The 25986-nt window shown below is 38.8% G+C and overlaps 1 protein-coding gene across 1 annotated transcript in view; it reads left to right on the forward strand.

Annotated features, from left to right (window-relative positions):
• The window catches only part of grin2aa (glutamate receptor, ionotropic, N-methyl D-aspartate 2A, a), a 123518-nt gene extending 99956 nt beyond the window's left edge, over positions 1-23562 (forward strand). The window contains exons 6-15 of the mRNA XM_077618346.1: positions 607-809; positions 4869-5040; positions 5579-5732; positions 7296-7421; positions 7842-8071; positions 11353-11513; positions 16509-16598; positions 17466-17563; positions 18701-18939; positions 19722-23562. Coding sequence (XP_077474472.1) covers positions 607-809; positions 4869-5040; positions 5579-5732; positions 7296-7421; positions 7842-8071; positions 11353-11513; positions 16509-16598; positions 17466-17563; positions 18701-18939; positions 19722-21683 — 3435 coding nt within the window. The 3' untranslated portion in view covers positions 21684-23562. The remainder of the gene's footprint in view (positions 1-606; positions 810-4868; positions 5041-5578; positions 5733-7295; positions 7422-7841; positions 8072-11352; positions 11514-16508; positions 16599-17465; positions 17564-18700; positions 18940-19721) is intronic.
• The last annotated feature ends 2424 nt before the right edge of the window (positions 23563-25986 follow it).

Genomic DNA, 25986 nt, shown 5'->3' on the forward strand with positions numbered 1-25986 from the left:
TTTGAATTATTGACATACTGTATAATAATGCTGTCACACTCATGTCATACTGTACATCAGAGATACAAATAGGCAGTGGGTCTTTGTTGTACAGCTTAAGGATTATGCTATACATATTAGTATGCATATGTTTTGCTCAGAAAACAGCATTTAGATTAAACCAATTTGCAGCATAGGCTTTTTTTGTGAATGTTTGGATGGAGCACCCGTAATATACAGGTTCCAAGAATTGGCAAAAAAAAATGTTGGCGGGATTTGTCATAGTCCCAAGACTATATGAGCATTTTTGTTGATAATTTTATTAGTTTGTCAATAATACACAAATCTTAAGATTGTGATTCTTTGGGTAAGTCAGCATCCCACTATTTGTCATTCTAGCATTTCTTCTTCATATTATTTATTTAAGGTACTCCTGATGCACCGCCACAGATGCCTAATTGATAAAACTAAGTGACATAATATTTTTATTTTTTTATTTTGAACCTAAACTTCAACCTCATCGAAATGGAATGGGATCGAATCATCTATCACAATCCAAAAGGTTTCAGCGCAGATCATCCATGACTGGTAATTCTGCCTGTATCCTGCACTCCTTCATCCCCACAGATGGGGAAACTGGACAATGGCAGCTTGACACTGAAGTATCCAGTTTGGCCACGCTTCAACTCCTATGGTGATGCTGAGATGGACGACAACCACTTGTCCATCGTCACGTTAGAAGAGAAGCCATTTGTCATTGTGGAAGATGTCGAGAGACTGACTGGTACCTGCATGAGGAACTCTGTGCCCTGCAGGAAACATATCAAAGAGTATGTGTGACGCTTTCTACCCAATTCTTTACATTGATGTGTCCTTGTCCCAGTTTAATAGCCGCAGTCAATAATTTATTTCATAAGCGGCATGCAGAAAAAAAAACAGCCATCCTATTTAGCCATTGGCCCTGTCATTAACTTGGGGCTGCTTGCTCTCATGTGGCCCTTACCTGAAAGTAATGAGAAGAGAGTAGTTTATGCACCAGAATGACACTCCGTGTAATCCCCGTTTTATCTGTTAAAAAGAAAACCTACTACTGAACTCAGCAGTTTATACTTTCTCTTTTTACATTTTCAATATACCACTCATATATTGGCTTTGTCCTGCTACACTCTTTCTTGAAGGCTACTTGTGTGACAATAAGAATAAGCAGCACACAGTGGCTTTCCATTGAGGGCACGGCATACACACGTGCAGGCTCTCTAACGATTGTTGTGCATGCCAGAAACTTCACAGATTCAGGGACTGTGTTCACTACAAAGACATTTAACCGTTTGGAAGGAAGGAGAAAGGAAGCAATGTTGTCATTGTAAAAAAATACTAATTTACTAATAATACTAAAAAAACAGTAAGTGCAGAATTATTGTATATACATAATATGAGATTTGTGGTAAAGTCTTCCATACCACGCATCCTCGAAAGGCTTGCACGGGTTGCTGGCGCCTTTGGGCGAAAGGCAGACTACACCATAGACTAGACACCAGTCACCCATAAGGCACAAAGAGGGACAAACGACCATACGCACTCACAATCATACTGCCACCAGTGGGAATCGAGCCCACGCCTGCCCACACCAAAGTCAGGCAAGTGAACCTCTATACCACAAGGTTGTAAGTATAAGAATGCAAGAAATTGTCCATTGAGCAGAGGTAGTAAATTAATATTTTTGGTTATTTAAAGAAACTTTAGTATTAACAATTACTTTTATTATTTTTGAATTATTATATATGATTTAAAATTAAAACTATTTAAAATAAAATTAAAATTATATATTTTAATGGAAACTATATACATGCTGGTTCATGCATAGTAACACTCTAAAGTTGTTTAGTTTTATTTAACCTATTCCAATTCATTTAAAATCGGGAGTGAGGCAGTCAATTATCTCTAAAGTTACAATTAGACAAGTTCCTGAAATTGTAAACAGCATAAATAATGTTAAAAGCAAAAAAGTAATTTATTACAACAAAATACTCAGTAATTGCTATCATTAGTTGAGAATTTATTTTGTCACTTCCCCCTGGGTTTTGTGTTTAAGATTTTATTTTTAGTGAAAAGATGTATTTTATTAAAGGTTAGACTTGGGTCCAACTGCGCACACCCCTAAACAGATACAATCTAAAGAGACATTGTGACATCAGAGAACGCCGATTTTTATTTCTTAGTATGTGAGGTGACACTACTGAAAGGAAATAGTGTGGATTTTTGTATTGCGTAATGAAGGGAAATAATATTTAAAACCCAGTATTAATATTGAAAAATGAAACACCCCTGTGGGAGGCCAGAGTCTTGGAAGAATCGGACTCCACTTTCAACACTCCTATTTTCTATGACAGTAGGCACACTGCAGGAGATGTCAAGCTTGACGTGGGAGTGCACGTGTTAAAAAATAAATGTTTTTGGCTATAAGTGTATGTTTCCTTGTATGGAGGGAAGCTGATATGTGATTCACTTAAGGACAAGGGGTGGGAGTACATGTTTTACTTTTTCGCACTCATTTTCAATTTGTTTCTTTTGGTTTTTATCTTATTTAATTATTATTATTTTTGCTTACTGTTACTTATCTTTTGAAATATTGTTTAAATGTGCAAAATAAACTTTCAATAAACAAATAAATAAGAAAGTTCATTAGCCCTTCTGAGGCGGTGGATTAGACTTCTAATAATGAAATGGATAAACCGATCATGTGTATACAACTTGGGCAAATAGAACTACGTAGATGAATGTGCACATTCACACACAAATATAGCTGATTGAGTTGTAATAGAGTCCCAGGGAAGCGGCCGAGGGAGATTTTCATCCAGAGTCATTGTGAAGTAGGGCGGAGGATAATGCATCTCCAAGGAGCAAAAGACACAGAGTCAATATACGCTTGCTTTTGCCACATGTCCACTTGCACAGTGGATTTCTGCCTCCTGTACCGCAATTCCCAGTGAGGCATCTGCAGTGCCCATTTGCAGAAAGAGGGGATGGATGCAGGGAAGTACACAGTAAGAAGGGGTGTTGTCGGGATGGGATCAGAAGGGTAGAGGACCATTCATGCATGCTTAATCACAAATTCACTCATCCAGGCTGGGTCTGGATGATTGAATTTGTGATTAAGAACAACCTACATACACAACACTACTCTGCCCTCCCTGGAGACCCCTGAGGCCCTTAGTGGTTCTATATCAAGTTGGCCTTGCAACTTCACAAAGAGCCTCCATAACATCACATGCACCGGCTGTCTAAATGCGCCCACTGTTATCGGGAGTGCAGTTATCACAGTTCTAGGCTATATATTCTCTCTTTACCTGCACCTACATACATGCCTGTGTTCATTTCCATTACATCACACAGCCCTGGTGCTTAAGTTGCTAACTTCTATTTAAAGTCAATACTGATGGCCAAAATACAGCGCAAGAATTAATTCAAACCATAACTTCTAGTCACAAATTTTAAATTAGACTACAAATTCTAACCTTACTCTTACGCTCTCACAATTTCTTGATTAAAAAGGCATGTCTATCAAATTACAATTATGTAAAATGATTCAAACAAAACATTTAGCATCAAACAAAACTTTGTTAGTTGTAAAAAAAAGAAGCCTTGAAGAAACATAATAAAACTCAACCAAACAAAGTTATGTCAAAAGTACAAGTCTAGACTTACAATGTTTACAATTTCCAATTTTTTAAGGATTCTTGTTCTGTTTGGCGTCATATCTTCGGTGTTTAGAAGTTTCATTATTTTGTCTTTTTTATTTAGAGACAACTTGCAATGTTGTATTTGATGCCAATAGTTTTGTTTGAATTGTTTTTTCATACACATACACTGTAAAGTGTCAGTTTAAATTTAACTGAATCGTGTTATCATAAGTTGAACTTGATAATAATTGCCATTGAAGACCAGTCAATGTAGTATCAATTAAGATAATCTATTTGGTGCGTAAAGATTCCAATGGTTAAAATAGTCCTTCCACGCTCAAAAATGTTGCTACACAAGGAAAATGAACAGGCACGACTCGCTTTGGTCAAGATATTTTGACACACTGTCAACTAGTGATTGTAAGGTCAAAGCTCACAGCAGAAGTAAACGCTGGCTAATGTACCCCCCCCCCCACACACACACACACACACACACACTCCTACCCACCACCACCACTATTTCACTTAAACACAGCAGCAATCCTCCCAAATGAAGTGCTTCAATTCCAAAGTTAGCAGCAAAGTCATTATTGAATCGCTTATTGAAGACTTTTTCCACCCTCACATTCTTTTAGAACCTTTTGTCAAAAAAGGTCAAAATACCTGATGACAAGGTTACTTTGTCATAATTAGCAATGATTTGAAAGTTAAATGAGAGTTCCAGATGGCTGAAAATTGATGTACAGATGGTTCAAGGTTTAAGCATACAGTGCCTATGTGAAGTCCATATTCAATGAATGTAGTATAGGAAACATGAGAATTCACTGGTTTAAAAATATGTACTATTGACTTCCTTTTTGAATTCGTCCATGAGCAGGGAACAGCTTTTCGTAATGTGCAATCCAGCAGACGATCCTTTTGTTTCATACAGTATCTCAAAATCACCACGTGCGATTATTTTTCTTAAGATTTTCCCTTTGAAGTAACACATTTGTACTCCCTATTAAAACCATGACTATGGAGGTGAAAATTGTGAATCAGGGCCATCTTATATGAGATAAATCGTAAAATTTAAGTATTTTAAGGCAATTTTAGGGGTACGGCTTATACGGGGAGGCAATCAATGTGCGAGAAAATACGGTAATGCAAGATGTGCAGATTTTCTTTGTCTTAAAATCTCATGGTCTCATTAAAATCATTTTTTTTCAGCAACACAACTGAGGCTGGTGGGACTTACATTAAGAAATGCTGTAAAGGCTTCTGCATTGACATTTTGAAGAAAATAGCCAAGTATGTCAAATTCACCTATGACCTGTACCTAGTAACCAATGGCAAACATGGAAAGAAGATTAACAATGTCTGGAATGGGATGGTGGGAGAGGTAAGAGACACATTTTTCTTTAACACATATCAATGGATAATTATTTTCTAAAATGAGGAGGATGACTTCAAATCATAGCTATTCTACTATAATTATATCTAAATAATTGCTTTAGAGATGAAAGGTGAAGTTCCAGAGGTCAATTTAAGATAGCTAATTATGTTAAAGTAAATGTAAATTTGCAGACATCACTAATATCGCAAGACATTCTTCATGTATTTTCCAAGTAACTTCAGCTTGCATGCCATTGAGTTGGAGATATAATACAAAAAGAACATAGCTGGAGTGCTTACTCTTATTTGTGGAATATTGACTGTTATTTAGTTGCTCTAATGATAGCTTTCAACTGTGACAATATTATTCTTTTCTGTGTCCGACCCAATCCTTTTCATTTTTATCCATACAATCATTTTTCTATTGTTAACATTTCGTTTGACCTCGGAAATATTTAATTTTCTATCATTTCTATCATCCCTTAACTTTTTACCCCTCCCTGCCTACATCCCTTGGCCACCACATCTTCCCCTCCACCTCTCAGGTGGTCTATAAGAAAGCCGTCATGGCCGTCGGATCTCTGACGATCAATGAGGAGCGTTCTGAGGTCATCGATTTCTCCGTCCCGTTCGTGGAAACTGGTATCAGTGTCATGGTGTCCCGTAGTAATGGAACCGTGTCCCCTTCAGCCTTTCTTGGTAAATACCATTTATTTGTTTCATCTTTTTTAATCCACAACTCATTCAGAAGAGCGGAATTGTTTTGGTTTGTCAATGTGGGGTATCATCATTTAGGAGTTAAGTGTTCCTTGTCACACAAAGATGCCAACACATCCAGGTTCTGTTACACAGTGGTCACGACTTGCTTTTCTGTCTGCGGGATTGAGCTCAACATCTACTGACTCGAAAAAGTGCCTCCTGAGGGGGATTATACTGGGATTTTGATAGCATTGTTTAATGCTTTACAGCTTCACACAAAAAGCAATTTGGATTAAGAAAAAAATAGATGTGTCAAACAGCCAGGATTGTTACTTTGCAAAATTGAGTTTTGTCTTTCACTGTTTGCATAATATACCTAAATTATATTTTTATTTTGTTATTGCTTCTTAATGTTTTGTCAACTTTACTTTCCATTGATAATCATTGTTAGGTTTTTTTCATCAGTTAAAATGAGAGATTTGCTTCACCTGCTGCTGTTGGTAGACAATTGAATTGAGAATGAATTGAATGTCTATGCTTGTCACTGGCAGGCAATGACTTCAGTAAGACATCAAATGAGTGTTTTTTTGATGCGACTATAAAGTGTTGCTGTATTTATCTACAGAATAGCACACTAAATATTCTTATAATCTGTGGGGAAGACAGATTGTCTGCAACAGTGCAAAAATAAACATGCCATGTCGAAATAGCTTGTTTCCCCCCTTAATACTTGTACTATAGAACATCATTGTATTGTAGAACATCATTGTATTGTAGAACATCAATGTATTGTAGAACATCATTGTATTGTAGAACATCGTAGACCGATTTCTTTTCTCATCAATCGATAATTTTTGCATTGTGAGGTAATTGTTATCCCAAACCTTGCAAATCATATCGTATTAGGAGGTACCGTAAGGTGTTGAATTATATATATTTTTATACAAACAGCTTCAGGCGTATGCAAGAAGCTACATACTTTAAAACTGATTTGAAGACACAGAGGCTTTAGTTATACAAAAGCAAAAGCTCACGGCTCAAGCTTATGGCTGCTCATGCCAGCATGAAGTCGCACACACACATTTAACATGTATGTAGCACACTGCCGTGAAAGTGGCAATTAGAAGGGCTTAGCTGGAACACCCCGTGATGGCTGCACGCCAAGTCGTTCTTGCTCACGAGCAACGCAGCCCCTCCGCCATACGTTATAGGCTTGCTTTAATCTCTGCAGTGGTGTTGTTGGCTCAGAGGGACGACAAAACCGCTGACACCAGGGCTTCCGACACCGCCTCACACTGTCAAACTAGAAATCTGCCTGTGCGTATGAGCACACATGCAGAGCTTTGGGGGTTTAAGAGGGGTGCCTGCGAATGTACTCGTTTGTTGCAGCACTTTGCTCAGCAGCTCGCGTGTGTAATTGATTTCCTTATTCACATCATGAAAATGCAGAATGTGATGCCGCATGAATCACAAGAAGTGATGTATAGTATTTAAAATTGTGATTCACCATGTCTTACTAATACTAAACCCCTGTCATCTTATGTCATCCTTGCCCTCTTTTAGAGCCATTCAGTGCATCAGTGTGGGTGATGATGTTTGTGATGCTCCTACTGGTGACTGCAATGGCTGTTTTCATGTTTGAATTCATCAGTCCTCTCGGCTTCAACAGAAACCTGGCACAGGGAAAAGGTGAGCAATGAAATTACTGTAGATCTATAAATTAATGTATTATGCTAGAGGCTGCCAAGTCGACATGCCTAAATTATGCCTCCATTGCTTGAAAATGAGGTTTACTATGCCACTTAAAAACCTTGGTGTAGGGCTGTAAACTTCAATCCAATCACTGATATTTTAAAGTGCAATGACGAAAAAAAAAATAATTAAAAAAAAATAAAAAAAATATATATATATGTATATATATATATAAATATATATATATATACATATATATGTATATATATATATATATATATATATATATATATATATATATATATATATATATATACACATATATATGATAATAAGATTCCAGGGAGAATACACAATGCATTTTTTTCATAACACATAAGTCCGTCACTCTTACCATCCTTCTCTGTTCACTATCAGACCCCCATGGACCCTCCTTCACCATGGGGAAAGCTGTGTGGCTCCTCTGGGGTCTTGTCTTCAACAACTCTGTCCCAGTGCAAAATCCAAAGGGAACAACCAGCAAGTTCATCGTGTCTGTGTGGGCCTTCTTCGCTGTTATCTTCCTGGCTTCCTACACTGCTAACTTGGCCGCTTTCATGATCCAGGAGGAGTTTGTCGATCAAGTCACTGGGCTTTCTGACAACAAGGTAAATGAATGAGCAGTGTTATCAAGGTTAAAAAAAATCATTAAAACACAATATACATATACATGAGTTTCAATTACTTTATTTAAAGGTAATTGAAACTCATGGCAAAAGATTGATTGGATATCATGATTGAATTCCTCTCATTATCTTTTGCAAGGTGACAAGTTCTCCTTTTTTACGCACAGCATTGGCACGTTATTTCTTGGGACTCAACGATATCTATGACCTATTTTAGTGCTGTGTCCGCACCAGTATTGGTGCAAGACTAAAATAAAGGCAAAATGTCCTTTGTGGTCCATCCATAGCAGCTATAAATTACAAGGGTGATGCATTCCATAGTATTCGAGCCATAAAATAGAACACTCCCTAAACTGTGGCCTTCATTTTTGTCTTGGGGTCACCAGGAGATGTGCATGTTTTGAAGGGGAAGGATTACACAGTGTAAATTATGACTGCCCCAGATTACACGATTTTTTTCCTTTTTTGTGCCCAATGATCACAGTGTCAGATTACGTAACATTGTGCCATGATGTCACAGTGTGTCTTAAAACCAAAAAGTTCTCACTCTACAAGACCAGAGTCTGCCTGATCACTGCATACTGCCGCAAAGAGCACAGCCCGAGAACTGACGTCATGGGGAGGCAGCTTTCAATCAGTAATGGCCACTGAGGCACTTTGCAACTCATAGTGACGGTCATCTACTCAGCTTGGATCAACACATTCACTACAGACAAACATTTATTTAAATGTTTATTTTGTCTGCTGGGGATGGATGAACAACATCGTGAGGCGTCCGACACACCAGATCGGCAGTCAGTGAAAATGTCCACAGTAAACAATTCTTTACTACGTTTCTGTCTGACTATAAGCAGGCTGAAATCGCATAGCCTGAGTCAGGCATAAGTTGCCACGGTAGGAAAGTTCTAAGGCATATAGTATTCCTAAACTAGTGTTTGGAAATCGCATCACAAAAGAGATTTAATTGAACAAATATGAAGCAAATAAAATTAAAATTTAGATGGTACCATCAACCAGCAAGGAGCAACTGATGAATTTTCAATGTGTAACAGACACAAGAGGATACACAATAGACTGTAAGACAGATATGACCCATGTATTGATGGCTGAGGTAAGGAGAGGCAAATTGGGGGTGACACTAAATAACCTGTAAACAAGAGGGAGTGTCAGCAAAAGAGACAGTAAAATAGATATTTAACCCTCTTAAGACACAATTTGCCGAGCAAGACTGGTCAACAATATGTGTTTGACCTGCAAAACGACAAGCAAAAATAACCTTTGATCTACTGGTCAGTGCTTCCCTCACCCTCTTTAAAAATGCCTTTAGTGTTAACCACTTGGGGATAAAAAGTCACAAATCAACTCACCTGAAAATAAGTCTCATACTGTTTTTTCAAGGCCTACAAAGGTTACAGAAGAATGTATTCACATCTCTTATCACCACCAATGTGTGTGTGGTATGGGCATTTTTCTTACCGTATCAAATAATGATAGACAAAAATAGTGACTCTATAAAAGTGACCATTTCCAAAGTACACACCACATAAACCTTTAGTGTCTTCCTCAGCAACTTGCAAACGTATAATTTTTCCACCAGACATACAATAAAAGTTACAATTACATTCCTCAAGAACGATTGACTGACTACACCAAACACAGTTTTAGACAGATATTCTCAAACAACAAATTTTACATTTAACCACAGTTATTTTATTCCCCATTGTAAAATTGGCAATTGGTCGTATTTGTTTACTCAGTTGAGTCAATAATGACTGTAAGATTTTATAGGGGAAAAAATAATACCTGTTTACAAGGCCAGTTGTATCCTCTGCAGGCTTTCCAATGAATGCCCTCCAGCTTGGCACTGTTAAACATCCCTCCACGTTGTCTGCACCAAGAGATTGTAAAACTTGAAGATGCTTTGCTTCTGGTTATTGTAGATTTTTCATTCTTTGAGGATCCTGATTAATGTAAACAGCGCCATATTAACAACATTAAATTTAAATCAGCACAACATTTGGTTGTTTTGCTAAGCTAAAGTTAATATTATTAAACAACTTGGCAGTTAGATCCATATTAGTTTGTCTATCTTGCTGGTAGGTTATAGTATACAGTTGTCTATACTTATCGACTACAACGTCACAAAACTCAAAAATGAAATCAGACACACATGCAAGACTTAATTTTTTTCTAAAACATTTATTCTTAAACATTAATGTTGAAAATCCACATCAATATAATTATTGACAAAACCTGTCTTCATTTTTGTTTGTCGCATATAGCGGGGCAAGTGGTTGTATAAAAGGGGGATGGACCCAATCGCAGGGAAACAGGGAGGCCAGGAACGATGGTGTACTCAAAAGGTTTTAATTAAAGAGAATAAAAAATAAAGTGCAAACAAGATAATACAAAGATGAACCAGAAGCCAGAGAATCAAACATACCAGGGCCAGGCTTGGACGCACACCTAACACTGATGTCACATTGACAAGGACGCAACAAGAAATGAGCAAACAAAGGGGACCTATATACACAGACATGGGTTGCGGGGGTCTCCAAACTATTCCAGAAAGGGCCGCAGTGGTTGCGAGTTTTCGTTCCAACCTATAAGAGGAAACCTTTCCACCAATCTGGTATGTTAGAAGAGCAATCAGTGGATTGCAGTCAGGTGCTTCTTGTTTCTGCAGAAATCTTATTGATGAAACTGTTTTTGTTGGATCGGTTGCATGTTTGCCACAGGCCTGCGTGGGTTTTCTCTGGGTACTCCAGTTTCCTCCCACATTCCAAAAACATGCATGCTAGGTGGGTTGGACACTCTAAATTGCCCTAGGTGTAGAAGTGAGTGTGAATGGTTGTCCGTAGTGAATATTAATCTTTTAAAGCCACTGACAGAAGATTCCCAAAATATTTAAATGAACAAATGTTGACTAGTGCAATCAATGATAGCTGATGAGTTGAAAAAGTGTGCCCTGTAAGTGATAATTAAAAAAAAAAGGCATACTTTTTTCATGAAAGGGTTAAGATTATTTAATAAGATATCCACTCAAATGCCAAGCTGTACAGTCACGGTCTGTTCAAGGACAAGAAAGCTGGGGTGTCTTTCACATCTGGGTCGCAGGAATGCATGGCATTTTTATTTTTTCATTATCTATTTTTTCATTATTTATTTTTTAAAACATTGGAGGGATGAATGTAACCAACTACACTGACAGCATGCCCAAATCAGTCACTGTGCAATATTTTGTATGTTATTTGTTTCTACAGTTTCAGAACCCATACGCATACTCGCCACCGTTCCGCTTTGGCACAGTTCCAAATGGATCTACTGAGAGGAACATCAGGAAAAACTACCCTTCCATGCACCAGTACATGGTCAAGTATCACCAAACAGGAGTTCAGGATGCACTTGTCAGCCTAAAATCTGGGTATGGCCATCATGTATGTGAGTGTTTGTGTGATTGCAAGGTGAGCTCACGTATTTTGTTCCAGGCAAGAGTAGACACGTCATGCTAACTAAATAAAATAAAACTAATAGAAACTATTTTTATCTGTCACACAAGCATCATTGACAAAAGACTAAAAAACTAATTTATCATAAACACTGTAAATTGGCTGCCATTGACGGTGATATGTAGCAAAATAATTTGGACTGGGATGAATGGTAGCAATCAATTAATCAATTGATCGCCGGAAACCCTGCCAAATGGATTGGGCGTATCTCATCGTCAATGGCACAAAAACATGATCTTTCAGAGAATGAGTTTATGATCGGTGTATCTTAGGGAGGAGATTGGACTGGTAGAATAAAATTAATACATTTATTTATATTTAACACCCCTTATCCTTGTCAGAATCACAGGGTACTGGAGCCTATCTCAGCTGACTTTGGGCGAACATCAGACTACACCCTACATTGGTCACCAGTTAGTTGCAGGGCACACATAGAGACAGACAGATAAGTCAAGTATTCACACTCAAAATTACACCCAGTGGGAATAGGTCCCACACTATCTGCACCGCTCAAGCGAAAGAATATAAATATGGGGGAATAAAACAGTTGGGGGAATAAAATAACTTTAAAAAATAGTAAAAAGTAGTCATACAAAATCCATTCATCCATCCATTATCAACACTTCTGGGCAAAAAAACACTGGATGCGATGTCGCTTGCTATCAATTCAATTTCTATGGCAGTTCTGCAATGAGGCGAAAACCGGCTCCCTTCTCATGGCAAAACAACATGCGACAAATAATGCATATGCATGTGTACATTTACATACACACAAAGCAAATAAAATAATTTGAAACAGTTTTATTTCTGTTGGTAATCACTTCAACCAATCAGCAACGAGTTTTTTGACCGGCAAATCACCTGCGAGAACACTGGCCATGTGGCCAAAATGGGCCACCCGATGGTGCAGTGGTTCTTTTACCTGACTTGGTGCAGGCTGTGTGGGATCGATGTCTGTTTCAATGTGTGACCTATTGGTGACCAGTCTAGAGTGTGGTCTGCTTTTCGCCTGAAGTCACCCCGGATCGGATCCAGTACCCTACGACACTGACTGTTGAAAATGAAAGATTCCAAAATGTTATTCTCCATAATCTCCTTTATTTATTATTATGTGTCTTGCACACATCTTATTTTATCGCTTACACCGTACACGGCAAAGCTCCAAGCAAAAGCCTTGACAAAGTAAACATGTATGCTCATATGTAGCTGCACTTGAACACCTAACTGGCGGGTTTGCGTACTTTGTAATTCCCTCATTGATAATTCTATTTGGCGGCATTAGCAGATGAGCAATGCTGCGGCATTCAGCTGTTTAAGGCTCGATGGCTGGATTAGCTCTGATCACACATAATGCTGACAGGCTTTACACTCTCAATCTGCTACAGCCATGTGAACCGAAACTATGCGCAAGGGGAGTTTTAAAGCAGCCATATGTAAGATTGGTGGCAAAAAATGGTACTCCAAACAGGATCCAAACATTGAAGAGCACAAGAGCCCTCACCATTTTGGGTTGCCAGGTCTGCGTTCTGTATCTCAAATGATACCATGCCATCGTTGCATTTCATTCAGAAAACACAGGCTTACAAAAGTAAGGGTTTCAAATTGCACCAGAGTTATGTTGGCGCACGAATAAACACAGTAATCATTTTTAAAGTAGTAATTAGTAAACACAAACGTAAAAGTGCCGAGTTTCGAGCTTTAGGTTAGTTTATATCGCTATGACTTGAGGGACGGGTTCTCTTTGAACTACCGTTCTCAACATATAAGAACACACAAATAAGTGCCATCATAGCAATGTCTTCCCAATAGCAAGTTAGTAAGTAACTGCTGTGTCGTGCAGCTATCTTAAAGAACAATCAACTAGCTTTGTTTAATGTCATTAAATCAAAATCTAACGCGGACCGTCTGTTTATATCAAGGTGGATAGTGTTACTGTTAAGACAAAATGATTTCAATTCAGACGCTTTAGTCAATGTTGGTTGTCTATTCACGGGGTTAATCTAAATTCTCCTCAAGCGTGCAATACAATTCAAAATAATGCAATGGTCACAAAAAAATAAAAACGCACACTCCTCTCTTGTACCTAATACTTCCGTTAAGGGAGGGGTGATTTGTCATGCCCCCTGATATACTCTCTTAGCTGCCCCACCCAGCAGTCAGTTTGTTTCCGGATGGGAAACAACTCTCAATGCTTGCAGAGATTCTAACTCTACTCTAAGTGATTGCACCTCAAGTCTTATCTAATTTCTTCACAGTCAAAATATTCACACTTTCAGTTACCCTTCTCAGCACACAAAATACTCCCACTTTCAGTTGCCCTTCTCAAAGGGAATTTTGTCCTTCTCAGCACACAAAATACTCACACTTTCAGTAGCCCTTCTCAGCACCTAAATACTTACACTTCCTTCTCAAAAGGAATTTTCAATACAGCTCCCGCTCATCTATTCACAGAGAATGAGATCGCTTATAGCCACGAGCCACACGCACAGGGAAAACAATACAGCACTTAATTCAGCATTCCTTAGCCAATCCGCAACAGAATATTGACCAACAACGCTTTTGCTCAAATTCCAACATTACTGGGTGCAAACTGTCGATTGGTCGCCGGTCTTTTGGTCGGTAATTATCAATAACCTTCCGGGCGACCAAAAGACCGGCGACCAAAAAATCGGCGACCAAAAGATCGGCGACCAAAAGACCGGCGACCATTCGACCGTGTACCCTGCCCTGTGTGCGGTCGATTGGTCGCCGCTCTTTTGGTCGCCGGTCTTTTGGTCGCCCTGACCGCGACAACGGGCGACCAAAAGACCGGCGACCAAAAGACCGGCGACAAAACAAGGTAAAACAACACGGTCTATGCATCAATAAAAGCCAACAATGGCCATGAGCAGTTTCACTGAGCCGACGTGTGAGTGTATAAGAGTTTGTATGTACATGCGTTGTCCCTTTAAGAAGCTATGTCCGTCAGGGTCTTAGCAAGTTCTCCAACAAAAATCAATAAAAGTCCGGGAAATTTGGAACTTTTCTTTAGCCTAATAATTAATAGGGCATTAAGTATGACTAAATAGTAATTCACAGTTTGTATTTAGGGAATTTGAGCAACGATTTAAATCGTAATTATCACTTACCTTCCGGGCGACCAAAAGACCGGCGACCAATCGACCGTGTACCGGGCGCCCTACTTAGTATGTAATTTCTCAGTTTTTATTTTTGTTTTTCTTTTAGAATATGCACTAATAAAGGTGAATGTCTCCATCCATCAGCACAGACCTACACCATAAATTAAATTCTACCATATACTGAGATGATTTATTTGTTTCCGTGATAGTATATTTAAAAAAAACACTTGTAGACGTCCAAACCATTTGTGTTCATTCATTTGCTGTCCACTTTCCACTTCAAATCGATCCAAACACATTAAGGGCAATCAAAGTGTTTTGATCAAAGCATGATAAAAAATATTATTTTCAAGTGGGTAAATTTAGTACTATTGAAAGAAAAAAAAAACTTTATTTTACATAAAGCATATTATTGCTACAGTAACTTCTTTGGCCACTCACATTATGCAGCCAGGTATCGGTGTCAGAAAGGAAAAGTAGTATTGGTGCAACACTACTTTTAATAGTGGTAGCTCCTTCAGCCAGCTCCAACCAGTGTGAATGTAGCCGGGTAAGAACATGTTATGTTTGTCCTTTCAGGAGGATTCATTTCGACTGCATGGCTACATTTACTGTTCTAAAATATCCTCGTTTTTAATATCATTAGAAAATCATGGCTCGGAATGTTACCTTTCCCAAACAGGCACAACCTTATGCCTGGATATCATAATTATAGCCTGGATGGTCTTTTTAAAATCTGTGCTCTTGCCCAGAAGCTATGAATCCTGTTCCACACAATTACACAATGTCAAAAGCCTCGAACTAAAAATATTTGCTCACTTGTCTTCATCAAGCTTCTCTTTTTACAGTAAACCTCAATTGAGGTTTGGTACAGCTACAATGTAGAAGCTACAGTGCAGATAAATATACCGTGGTTGTGGATCAGTGGATTTTCCTTGCCTTAAATTCATTTAATTCTCTTTTCTTTCAACTCAAAATATTGTCGCTCTATCATCAACATTGGCAGCTCTTCAAAGCTATGTCTTTAACTTCATCATCTCAATCCAGGTCCATCGTTTTGGGATCTGCATTGAAATTATTATTCTTATTTACCTTTATATATGGCATCTGTGTGTGTCATAGACTTATCCTTGAAATGTATGAAAAGTAACAATTAATTTTTGTTTTGTTTTATTTAAAATTATGAAATATTACTATGTAGTCTGAATTTATTTTCAAATATTCTACAGTCAAGCACAATCACACACTTACTCAAATGTTAGATTTACATTCTCCATGTGGATAGGAACCGTTGCTGGTCTAAACTAATTACAAAGATTAACTGTTGCCTGTGAGCCTTTGTTAAAGGCCTGAACTGACAATCCATAAATGCCAGGCAGTCACTACACTATTAGCTAAGCTCCGTGTTTGTGTATGTATGCGTATATCTGTTAGAGATGGCATCAGTTACACTGAAAATGTCAGGGCTGAGGCTTTTCTTGGATGTCTGTGTGTGAGTGAGAGGTCAAAGACAGAGACTGAGAGAAAATCATGTTTGTGTTTGTCTAGAGTTGTTTGTTCAGGTGCCTTCAAGGCCTTATTATCAGTGAAGTGTGTGCAGTGAACTGCAGCTGAGGGTCGGGTAACACCTTGGATTGAAGTCCTTTTGGGGATTATTTATCATTGATTTGATCTCTATGAACAACATTCTGGACTGGGTTTCTTTTGTCTTCCACACTTTTAAGAACAACTTAATTCCCCACATATGTTGTGTTTGTCCCCTCCCTTTTGTCTGATGCTCCTTCCTCGCAGTAAACTGGATGCCTTCATCTATGATGCAGCAGTGTTGAACTACATGGCAGGCCGAGATGAGGGGTGTAAGCTGGTCACCATTGGAAGCGGGTAACTGAGTCTATATACAGTATGTTTTTCTGTCTGTTTGTTTTTATCTGAGGCTACGTCAATAGAAATCTATTCCAAATAAGATGACATACTAAAATATTTCTGCTACATTTTTGTCGATCTATATTTTTGTACAAGCTAACAGAATTTTTATCATCCTAATAAAGATATCATCATCACTTATGAGGCAATACAACAATCACCTTCAGGACGGAGGTTGTATACCTTGAATCTCTAGTCAGTGTTGCTATCGTTGTAGCAGTTAATTTTGAATCTTGAGTTTGATTACCAAGGCTGGGAAGCTTCACCAACTTTCCCCCAAGTTTGTCAGCCTCGTTTGACAAAAAAAATCTGAAAGAATAGAGGTTTATTCATATTTTAAATTCATTCATTCACTAAATGACTTGCCAGTCAGAGAGGTAAAAACCCATAAAAGTGTGTTAAATGTTCATTTAAAAGGAACAATATAGACTAGAACAACAACATCATTCCAGATCATTCTTTACGCTTTTTACAAATAATTGGTAACATTGGTGACATTAAAATGATGACACAAGATCATACATTACTTATCTCTAATTCGTTTGGAGTCTGGATCTGCAATATACACCCCTCCTCCCCAAACAAACACCCCCCCACACACACACACACACACGCAAACATACAGTGCATTTACTGTTGTTCATTGGTGCAACTAAAGATGAAGGCCTAGACAATGTACAGAAATTTCTAATGACTATGTTTATGCAATAAAAATCAACTTGCATTGGTTAAAATACATTAAATCTAGACCTCCTGAACAGATTATGTCCAAGATATTTGTTGATATTTGTTTATGTGCATACTTTTGGACCTTGTTGCATTCAGGTACATCTTTGCCACCACTGGATATGGCATTGCTCTACAAAAAGGGTCTTACTGGAAACGACAGGTGGATCTGGCTATTCTGGCCATCATTGGAGATGGTAAGAAACACTCAAAAGCACAATTCTCAGGTGTAACGAATATTCCATTAAGTGCGCGGATTGCACTTTCTTGTCAGCATTGTAATCCGTTGACACATACACACCTATAGCCTAGTCTGCTGAAAACTGAAAAGCAAATATATAATCATATATAAATATATGGTTATTCTAACCAGAAAGGCTGCTTTAAAAGTGTGCAACGTTCCAAATAGATTCATTCCTGCAGTCCTAACGGCATATAAATGAAGACACAAACTGAATAGCATGTTTGCATCACCTTTGCTTTTGATCAAGAACATTAACAACTTTTCTCAATGCCCTAAATCAGAAAGAACTTATTTATACCTCACACGTAGACCGTACTTTTACAGAGTGAGCAATATCACCGCACATCTGAGATTAGGTCCTCATTAAAATAGGGTCAGGTAAGCAAACCTACTGTGAGAGTGTGGCCTCCCTCTCAGGCCTGTTGATGGCCTTCTCAACCCCCCTGTATCAGGAGCCTCTGGCGCGTCATCTGCTCTACCTAGCATGGTTGGAAGCTCGCCTTCTGGCTCCTTGGGCAGTGGCGGTTGGCTCCAGCCTATGGTACTGGTGAGGATGTTGTCGAAGCAGCCGGGTGAACCCCAGATGGACCGAGCATTTGAACCCCTGTTTACCTTTTGTCAAAATTTCTTGGTATTGGTAAACATTGATATAATATGACGGGTATTCTTAATTTTCCTCTCATTTGCAGTCTGCCCCTGCCCTGTCATCATTTTGTTTCACTGTCCTAAATCTATATTGTCCTGCCCCGCCTTCACAGGGTACAGCACTACTGTCCCATATACATGTAAAGCTCTAATCCAGTGTAACGTTATAGTATCCACATGTTTTGTTAAATTCCTTTTTTTACTTTGGCGCTCTTACAGATTGTCTTTTCTACTGACTCTTGGTCTTTCTCTACACATCTCAGACCTTGAGCAGCCAAGTACTAACATTTTTTAATATTTAGTTATGTTAGATTTCTTCTGTGGTTGAGCCTTTCCCAAATAGCATTTAGTCAGGATTTCATTTATAACCATCAAGGAAAGCTGACTTAGAGCAGTAAAGCATTTTAGTTAGGGTGTTGAATTTTTTTCTTTCGTTACTTCTTAGGTGAAATGGAGGAGTTAGAAGCTCAGTGGTTGACTGGCATTTGCCACAATGAAAAAAATGAGGTAATGTCCAGTCAGTTGGATGTGGACAACATGGCAGGCGTGTTCTACATGCTAGCCACTGCCATGGGACTATCGCTCATCACCTTTGTCTCTGAGCATCTCTTCTACTGGAGGCTCAGATATTGCTTCACTGGGGTCTGCTCTGGCAGGCCTGGTCTTCTCTTCACCATTAGCCGGGTAAGAACATGTTGTGGTGCAGAAATTATATATACACATCTTATATATTATATATATACAAAACATTTTGTGATTCATTATTAACTCCTTCACTATGTAATAAAACTATACTTATTATGAATTAATTATTATTCATTTTCCATACCGCGTACCCTCACAAGCTGCGGGTGGTGCCGGAGCCTATCTCAGACAACTACGGCCGCGAGACGGGGGATACCTTGAATTGGTGGCCTGCCAATTGCATGGCACAAGAAGACGGACAACGATTCACGCTGACACTCCGACCTAAGGGCAATTTAGAGTATTTAACCAGCCTACCCAAAAAATCCACACAAGCCCACTGAGAATCTGCAAACTCCATACAGGAAGGCCACCAGGCCACGATGCCACAAGGCGGCCCAGTATAGGTAGCATTTGGACCTCACAATTCTGGGATCAAGGGTTCGATCCCAGATTTGGACCTTCCTGTGTGGAGTCTGCATTTTTTCTCTGAGCTTGCGTGGGTTTTCTTCAGGTACTCCATTTTCATCCCAAAACCCCAAAACATGCATGGTTGGCTGGTTGAACAATCTATTTTGCCCTACGTATGTGTGTGAATAGCTGTCCGTCTCCTTGTTTCTTGTGATTGGCTGGCCACCAAATCAGGGTCTCCCCTGCCTGGTGCCTATAGTGGGCTGGAATATGCGCCAGCACCCCCCACAACCATTGTGAGGATAACCAGTATGGAAAAGTAATGAATGAATGAATCCATGCTACATATTTATCAATCTGTTGCCATGCAGGGTATCTGGAGTTGCATCCATGGAGTTCACATCGATATGAAGAAGAAGACAGATCTTGACTTTAGTCCACAAGATAAGATGCTTAAGCTCATAAAGTCAGCCAAGCATATGACCAACATGTCTAACCTGGCAGGCTCTCACATGAACTCCCCCAAACGTGAATTCATGCACTCAGCCGGCCCCATGATTATGGACATGATGGCAGAAAAGGGTAACTTCATATATGCTGACAACCGAAGCTATGCTCCCAAAGATATGATGTATGGGGACACAGGTGACTTGCAGTCTTACCTTACTACCCGCCACAAGGACCATCTGAACAATTACATCTTCCAAGGAAGCCAGCATCCTCTCACCCTGAATGATGCCAATCCCAACTCAGTAGAGGTAGCAGTTAGTGCAGACACGGTCCAGGCCAATGCCAAACTGCCTCGGGCTTTGTGGAAGAAGTCGGTTGACACGCTCCGCTCGATTCCACCTGGATCTTCACCCATGCCTGACATGCTAATGCCAGACCCAAGAATGTCCATGAAGACACAGCGCTACCTCCCTGAAGATACAGCCCACTCTGACATCTCTGACTGCTCCAGCAGAGCGGCTTCCTACAAGGATTCTGAAAATAACAAACACCTGAAATCCAAGGACAATTTAAAAAAAAGACCCGTGACTTCCAAATACCCACGAGACTGTAGTGAGGTGGAGCTGTCCTATTTAAAAACTAAGCAGGTGAGTGGTGGAACTGGAACAAACCAACTGGGGAGAGGTGGTGGAGAGAAAGTCTATACGATTGACTCTGACCGAGAGTTGAGCTTACACTCGGATCCAATACACTACCGTGAGAGTCGTGGCCTTGCCACAGATGATTTAGAATACCCTGAAATCTACTCTGACCACAGTGATAATTATCGAAAAGGCGATCAGCCCATCATTCATTTGAACTCATCACCATTGCATCACACGGATTCAGATCTCCTGCCAGATCCAACTTACTCCAAACACTACAGTTTGAAGGATAAAAATCTTTCACCACATGAATCGATTGATCGCTACAAACAGACACACTGCCGTTCATGTTTGTCAAAAGTTACTGCAGGCTACCCTCCTGCAGGGACTTACACTCCTACAGGATCCGCCTCTGCTTCTTCTACACGCTCACCTTATAATCGATGTGAGGCATGTCTCCACACTGCAAACCTGTATGACATTAGTGAGGACCAGCTACTTGCAGAGAACTTGGTCAGCCCCACCATGCACCACCAACATCAGCAGCAACCTGATGAGATGTTTGGTCTGTTTTGGCCACAAACGGATGGGCCACATGTCCAGAAGAGAAACAGGTTGAGGCTTAATCGTCAGCACTCCTTTGACAACATATTACTAGAAAAATCCAAGGATTCAGACCTTGGTAGACCGGCGCGCAGCGTCAGCTTGAAGGAGAAAGATCGCTTTCTGGACTCCACATCTGACTCACACTACGCGAACCTCTTCAACGTGCGGCCCTACTCTGGCAGACTTTTTGGCACCGGATCCAAATCTATGATGTTTAATCACAACCTAGAGGAGAGTAAAAGGAGCAAGTCCCTGTACCCGGCCCATGGCTCGGAAAACCCTTTCCTCGGCCACTCAATGAGGGACGAGACCAGCAGCAGACTGATCCATGGGCGAAGCGCCTCTGATATTTACAAACAGCTGGCAGTGGCATCGCCACCAGCAATCCTCGGAACAGCCCCCATCAAAACGCGTAATGATGCGAACAATCTGCGCTCGTCCGTTAAATCCACCACCTCATACTGCTCAAGGGATGGGCGGATAGCTAACGACATGTACAATAAGGAGCATGTATTGCCTTACTCTGCCAATAAGACTTGTGCGTACCCAGCCTCACATGGCGTGCTTAACTCAGCTCAATTCAGCAATAGACGGGTGTATAAAAAAATCCCTAGTCTGGAGTCAGATGTTTAGTATCAATATTCTCTCCTCTCTGAGTTTGTATTATAATGTGTTATCCACTGAGGGATGTCATAGCCACACTTTTCTTCCCTTGACATTGTATTCTGAAGTAACCATCACCCATTTGGGTGTAACTGTACAGTTTCATTCTTTGCAGGTTATATCATGATTTGTCGATTTTCTCCATGTACTAATGAGTTGATAGTTTCAGACAGTACTTTGCCATTACATATTGTGCCAAACCTAAGATTAGTTATTGCCGCCAACAATTTTGGTGGTAAACTAGGTTACAAAGAAGAATAAGGTGTTTGGGCAAAGAAATGATTTGTTGTGATTGAACTGGAGAAACCTCATCAAGGTGGCAGTAATGTTGTGAAGATGCAACACAGGTTTCAATTTGTCTTTGAGCTTAACCGCCTGATCTATCTTTCTTTAATTTAGGATTTACTGCAAGATTATATTGGGCTATAACCAGACACAGGACCACATCCGCCACAATGAGCCAGCCTAGCAGTATGGTTTATTATGCTGCCAAATGTGGCTTGCGTGACAACTGGTAAAGTACAAGAATGAGATATATGGTAATGAATGGGCTAAATGTCCCAAAGTGTACAATCTAAAATTTCCAAGCAGTTTCCCTATACCAAGTTAGGGAACAGTGCCTGAAGCAGTGTAGGTTCTACAAATGAATAATGTTTACCGACTGACAAGTTTAAAAGACTGACAACAAGTTAGACAGGCAGGAAAAAATTGAAAGAAAAGCAACGCTTTAAAATGTATAAGCTATTCTGGCACTGCAATCTGGCAGTGGGCTTCAAATGGTTGCTCAAATGTTAGGACAGCAAACATTATTTTAAAACTTCTTTCTTATGATCACTTTTAAAAAGCAATGCTTTCTGAAAAAAAATCTTTACAAGGAGTAGATTTTTCTTGCATGAACTATTTTCCCCATTGTAGATGAGAAAAATAAGACATACAGTATTTTGTTCTTTATGTTAAAAAAAAAAAGAAAGAGAAATGGATGGGGGCTTTCCTGCCGGTTATGGTAGATAGACGTTCGCACAATCGAAACTCTGACCTTTGTAAATCAGTCTCCTGTTCAGTAACGGTACTGCTTTTGCTGCTGATGCGGTAGAGCAGGGGTCTCCAACTCCAGTCATCGAGGGCCCCTATCCAATCTGTTTTCCAGTTGAACATTTGAGTCAGGTATGGTAGAGGAGGGAAATATGGAAAACAGACTGGATAGGGGCCCTTGAGGACCGGAGTTGGAGACCCCTGCAGTAGAGCAACAATGGTGAAAGACAACATAGCAAATACAGCAGGTGGTTAACAAGAAAGAAAATAATCAAATGCATCCAGAGAGTGCATGGAGAGTTGATGCTGATCTCTTATTGTTCTGTGAACTCCTTGCAGATGACATACAGGGTACATTATTTTGATTTGTCTATTTTTTAAACAGATGATTCCTCCCCTCTAGTTTGATCACTTGGGTGTGAAATAGGTTTCCCTTAATTATATGACATTATTTTTAAACACAATATCTAGTCACTAAATAGTATAGTGAGCTATAATTACCTCTTCTAGATCACCAATATATTTTCATTCACTATCATGGAAGATTGCTCATTTAGTTTGGTAAAACAACAACCTCTGACTCATTAATTTGAGCTCACAAAGATAAACTGTATTACTATACTATTTATAGTGGCAGCAAAGAGAACCAAACCTTTTCTTTTTTGACATTTCAAGGTCTTCCAGTTCAGGTGAGGGGCCTGGACAAGGGTGTAACTAATGTGCTGTTTCACACCTTACCAAAATGTTTTCTATAGTAGAATGAAGGGTGGTCCCAAAAATGAGCCACCAGTTTATTAAAAGCTTTCTGTTATTCTTATTTTTTATTTATTTATTTATTTACTTTTGACTGCATTTCAGTTGTAGCTCAACAACACATCATATCACTTTCTTACTCTTGGGATAACCATTGCTTCAGCTTAATCCATGAACTGATGAGCAATATGTTGTCCATAATATTTCTTCTGCATCTTATCTGCATATTTATTGTTACATTTATATATCTTTACCAACTGCTTGTGTGAGCTGATGAGTGAACAATGTTCACATGTAAAAGGAATTTTATATATATATATATATATATATATAAATAAATATGTCTATATATAAATATATATATATATATATATATAAATATGTCTATATATAAATATATATATATATATAAATATGTCTATATATAAATATATATATATATATAAATATGTCTATATATAAATATATATATATATATATATATATATATATATATATATATACCATCAAAAAGCACTCTTGCATTTTATTAGGGACTCATGACAATTTGTTGGATTATTTATACTTTTGCAAAGCCTATATAAACTGAAGATGTTTTATTTTGGAACACACAAGCACCCACATGCACCCTTGTGATAATAACCCTACCGTTTTTAATGGCAAAAATGTATTTTGTATTACATTTAATGATAAATAATGAGGTGATGGCATGCAACCCCAAATGTAACAATGTTTTATGTTTCTGTTTTGTTTAATTTTGTCATGATTGTTATGATCACTAATGCTTTGTAACCAGGTGTGCGTAAATACATATTTCAGAGTGAGAGAGGAGGAGGGGGGTTATCTATGTTTAACTTAATGAAGACGCTGCTGCTGTTTTTGAAAGAAGGTGTATTCTAACTCACTCATTGATGTGAAGGGTCATTATCAGGCCCTGCTCTGCCCAATGGGATTACAGATCAGTGGTCAGGACTTGGTTTTGTAGGGTGGGAAACCCTTGCTCTTCCTCCTTGGCAGGTGAGAGTTTGAAAATGTATCACCAGCTCTCCGATTTTCTTCCTGCACCTTTATGAAATGTCAGGACTTCAAAAGTGAAGAAGACAACAGTGTTAAAAGAAAACAACCCTAAACTTTTGAGTCTACTCTCCCTCCAGAGAAATGAGACCTCTTTCTTTATGGTTTGCTGTAAGAAAAGCTTTTTTTAGCTGTTAATTTGGGTAAACTGCAACTTCCCCAAAGACTTTGAAGGAACTATTTTGAATATACTTAGGAAGTGACACCTGTAAACATCACTTGTAAATTCATACTAGAATACATCATCATGGAGAATTATAAATGATAAAGAGTAAGAACAATATTTTTTGTGTGAATTTCACAGAGGTTCTTCTGTGCACTCTCTTTATCTCTCTTTCTCTTCATCTCTTGCTAACTCTTTATGTAGAGCGACTAGAATAAAATTTCACCATTCACAAGATTTGCTGTCCTGTCACAATTCCAACATGCATTTGCTGACCAGCAGCTATCTGAGCAACTTGACGAGTAACAGGAACAGTAATAGGAAACAAGGGCCATCTGACTTATTTTCTCTATTACAAAAAACACACAATTAAGCCTCTAGTAAAACTTTCTTTTACTTTAAAGTGTTTTATTTCACTAAAAATCTTGTTACTGTAATAATTAATTGAATCCAGCATCATTGGCAATACAGTTCAAATCACATATTCTCAAATGTGTATGTATTTCTACACCAAAGTTGAAATATACGATTTTTGTATAACATTACTATTAGAATCCTTTTTTTGTTGTTGTATAATTGTAGTATTAAAATCTAAATCCGTCGCACAGCAGCCAAGTGGTTACCATGTTCGCCTCACAGTTTGGATATTGAGTGTTCAATCCCCAGTGGGTTCCAGCCTTTCTGTTTAAAATATATTTTGGGGGATTTTGATTTATTTTTAACTGTAATTTATAAAATCGTTGCACCTGTGATGGCATTTAAAGGACTTTTCAATTTGTTTAAATTTTTGTAAGATGCAGGATTTCTTTAACCCACAATGGATTTAAAAAAATATATCTGAGGGAGCGAGATTAAGACTCTCCCAGTGAGTTTAAAATATCAAAATGTTATTACTCAATTTTGTGTTTGTTTAAAACATGCTTAAATTCCTTGACCCATGAACCATTTTCTTAGCTAAATTGATTTAGTGTGGATATCACTTTTTTTTCCTAACATTCTTCATTTACCTTCATGATTCCTTGGAAAAAAAAAAATAAGCCTTCACTGCGTTAGCAGGCCTAGCTAACAAACCAAAAATAATGTTGTCTCGTATATTTATTGAACAACTACTTACATCCTTGCATTAACTTCACTCCAGAGAGGAGAACTTCGGACACAACTAACTAAGACACCTGGACTTGAGGTGCTCTGGTGGAGAATTTGAGGAAGCGGCTCAAAAATAGCGAGGTCTAAGCAAACACTTATTTTGTG

This window comes from Stigmatopora argus, chromosome 14 (assembly GCF_051989625.1).
Source record: "Stigmatopora argus isolate UIUO_Sarg chromosome 14, RoL_Sarg_1.0, whole genome shotgun sequence".
NCBI classification, from domain to species: domain Eukaryota; kingdom Metazoa; phylum Chordata; class Actinopteri; order Syngnathiformes; family Syngnathidae; genus Stigmatopora; species Stigmatopora argus.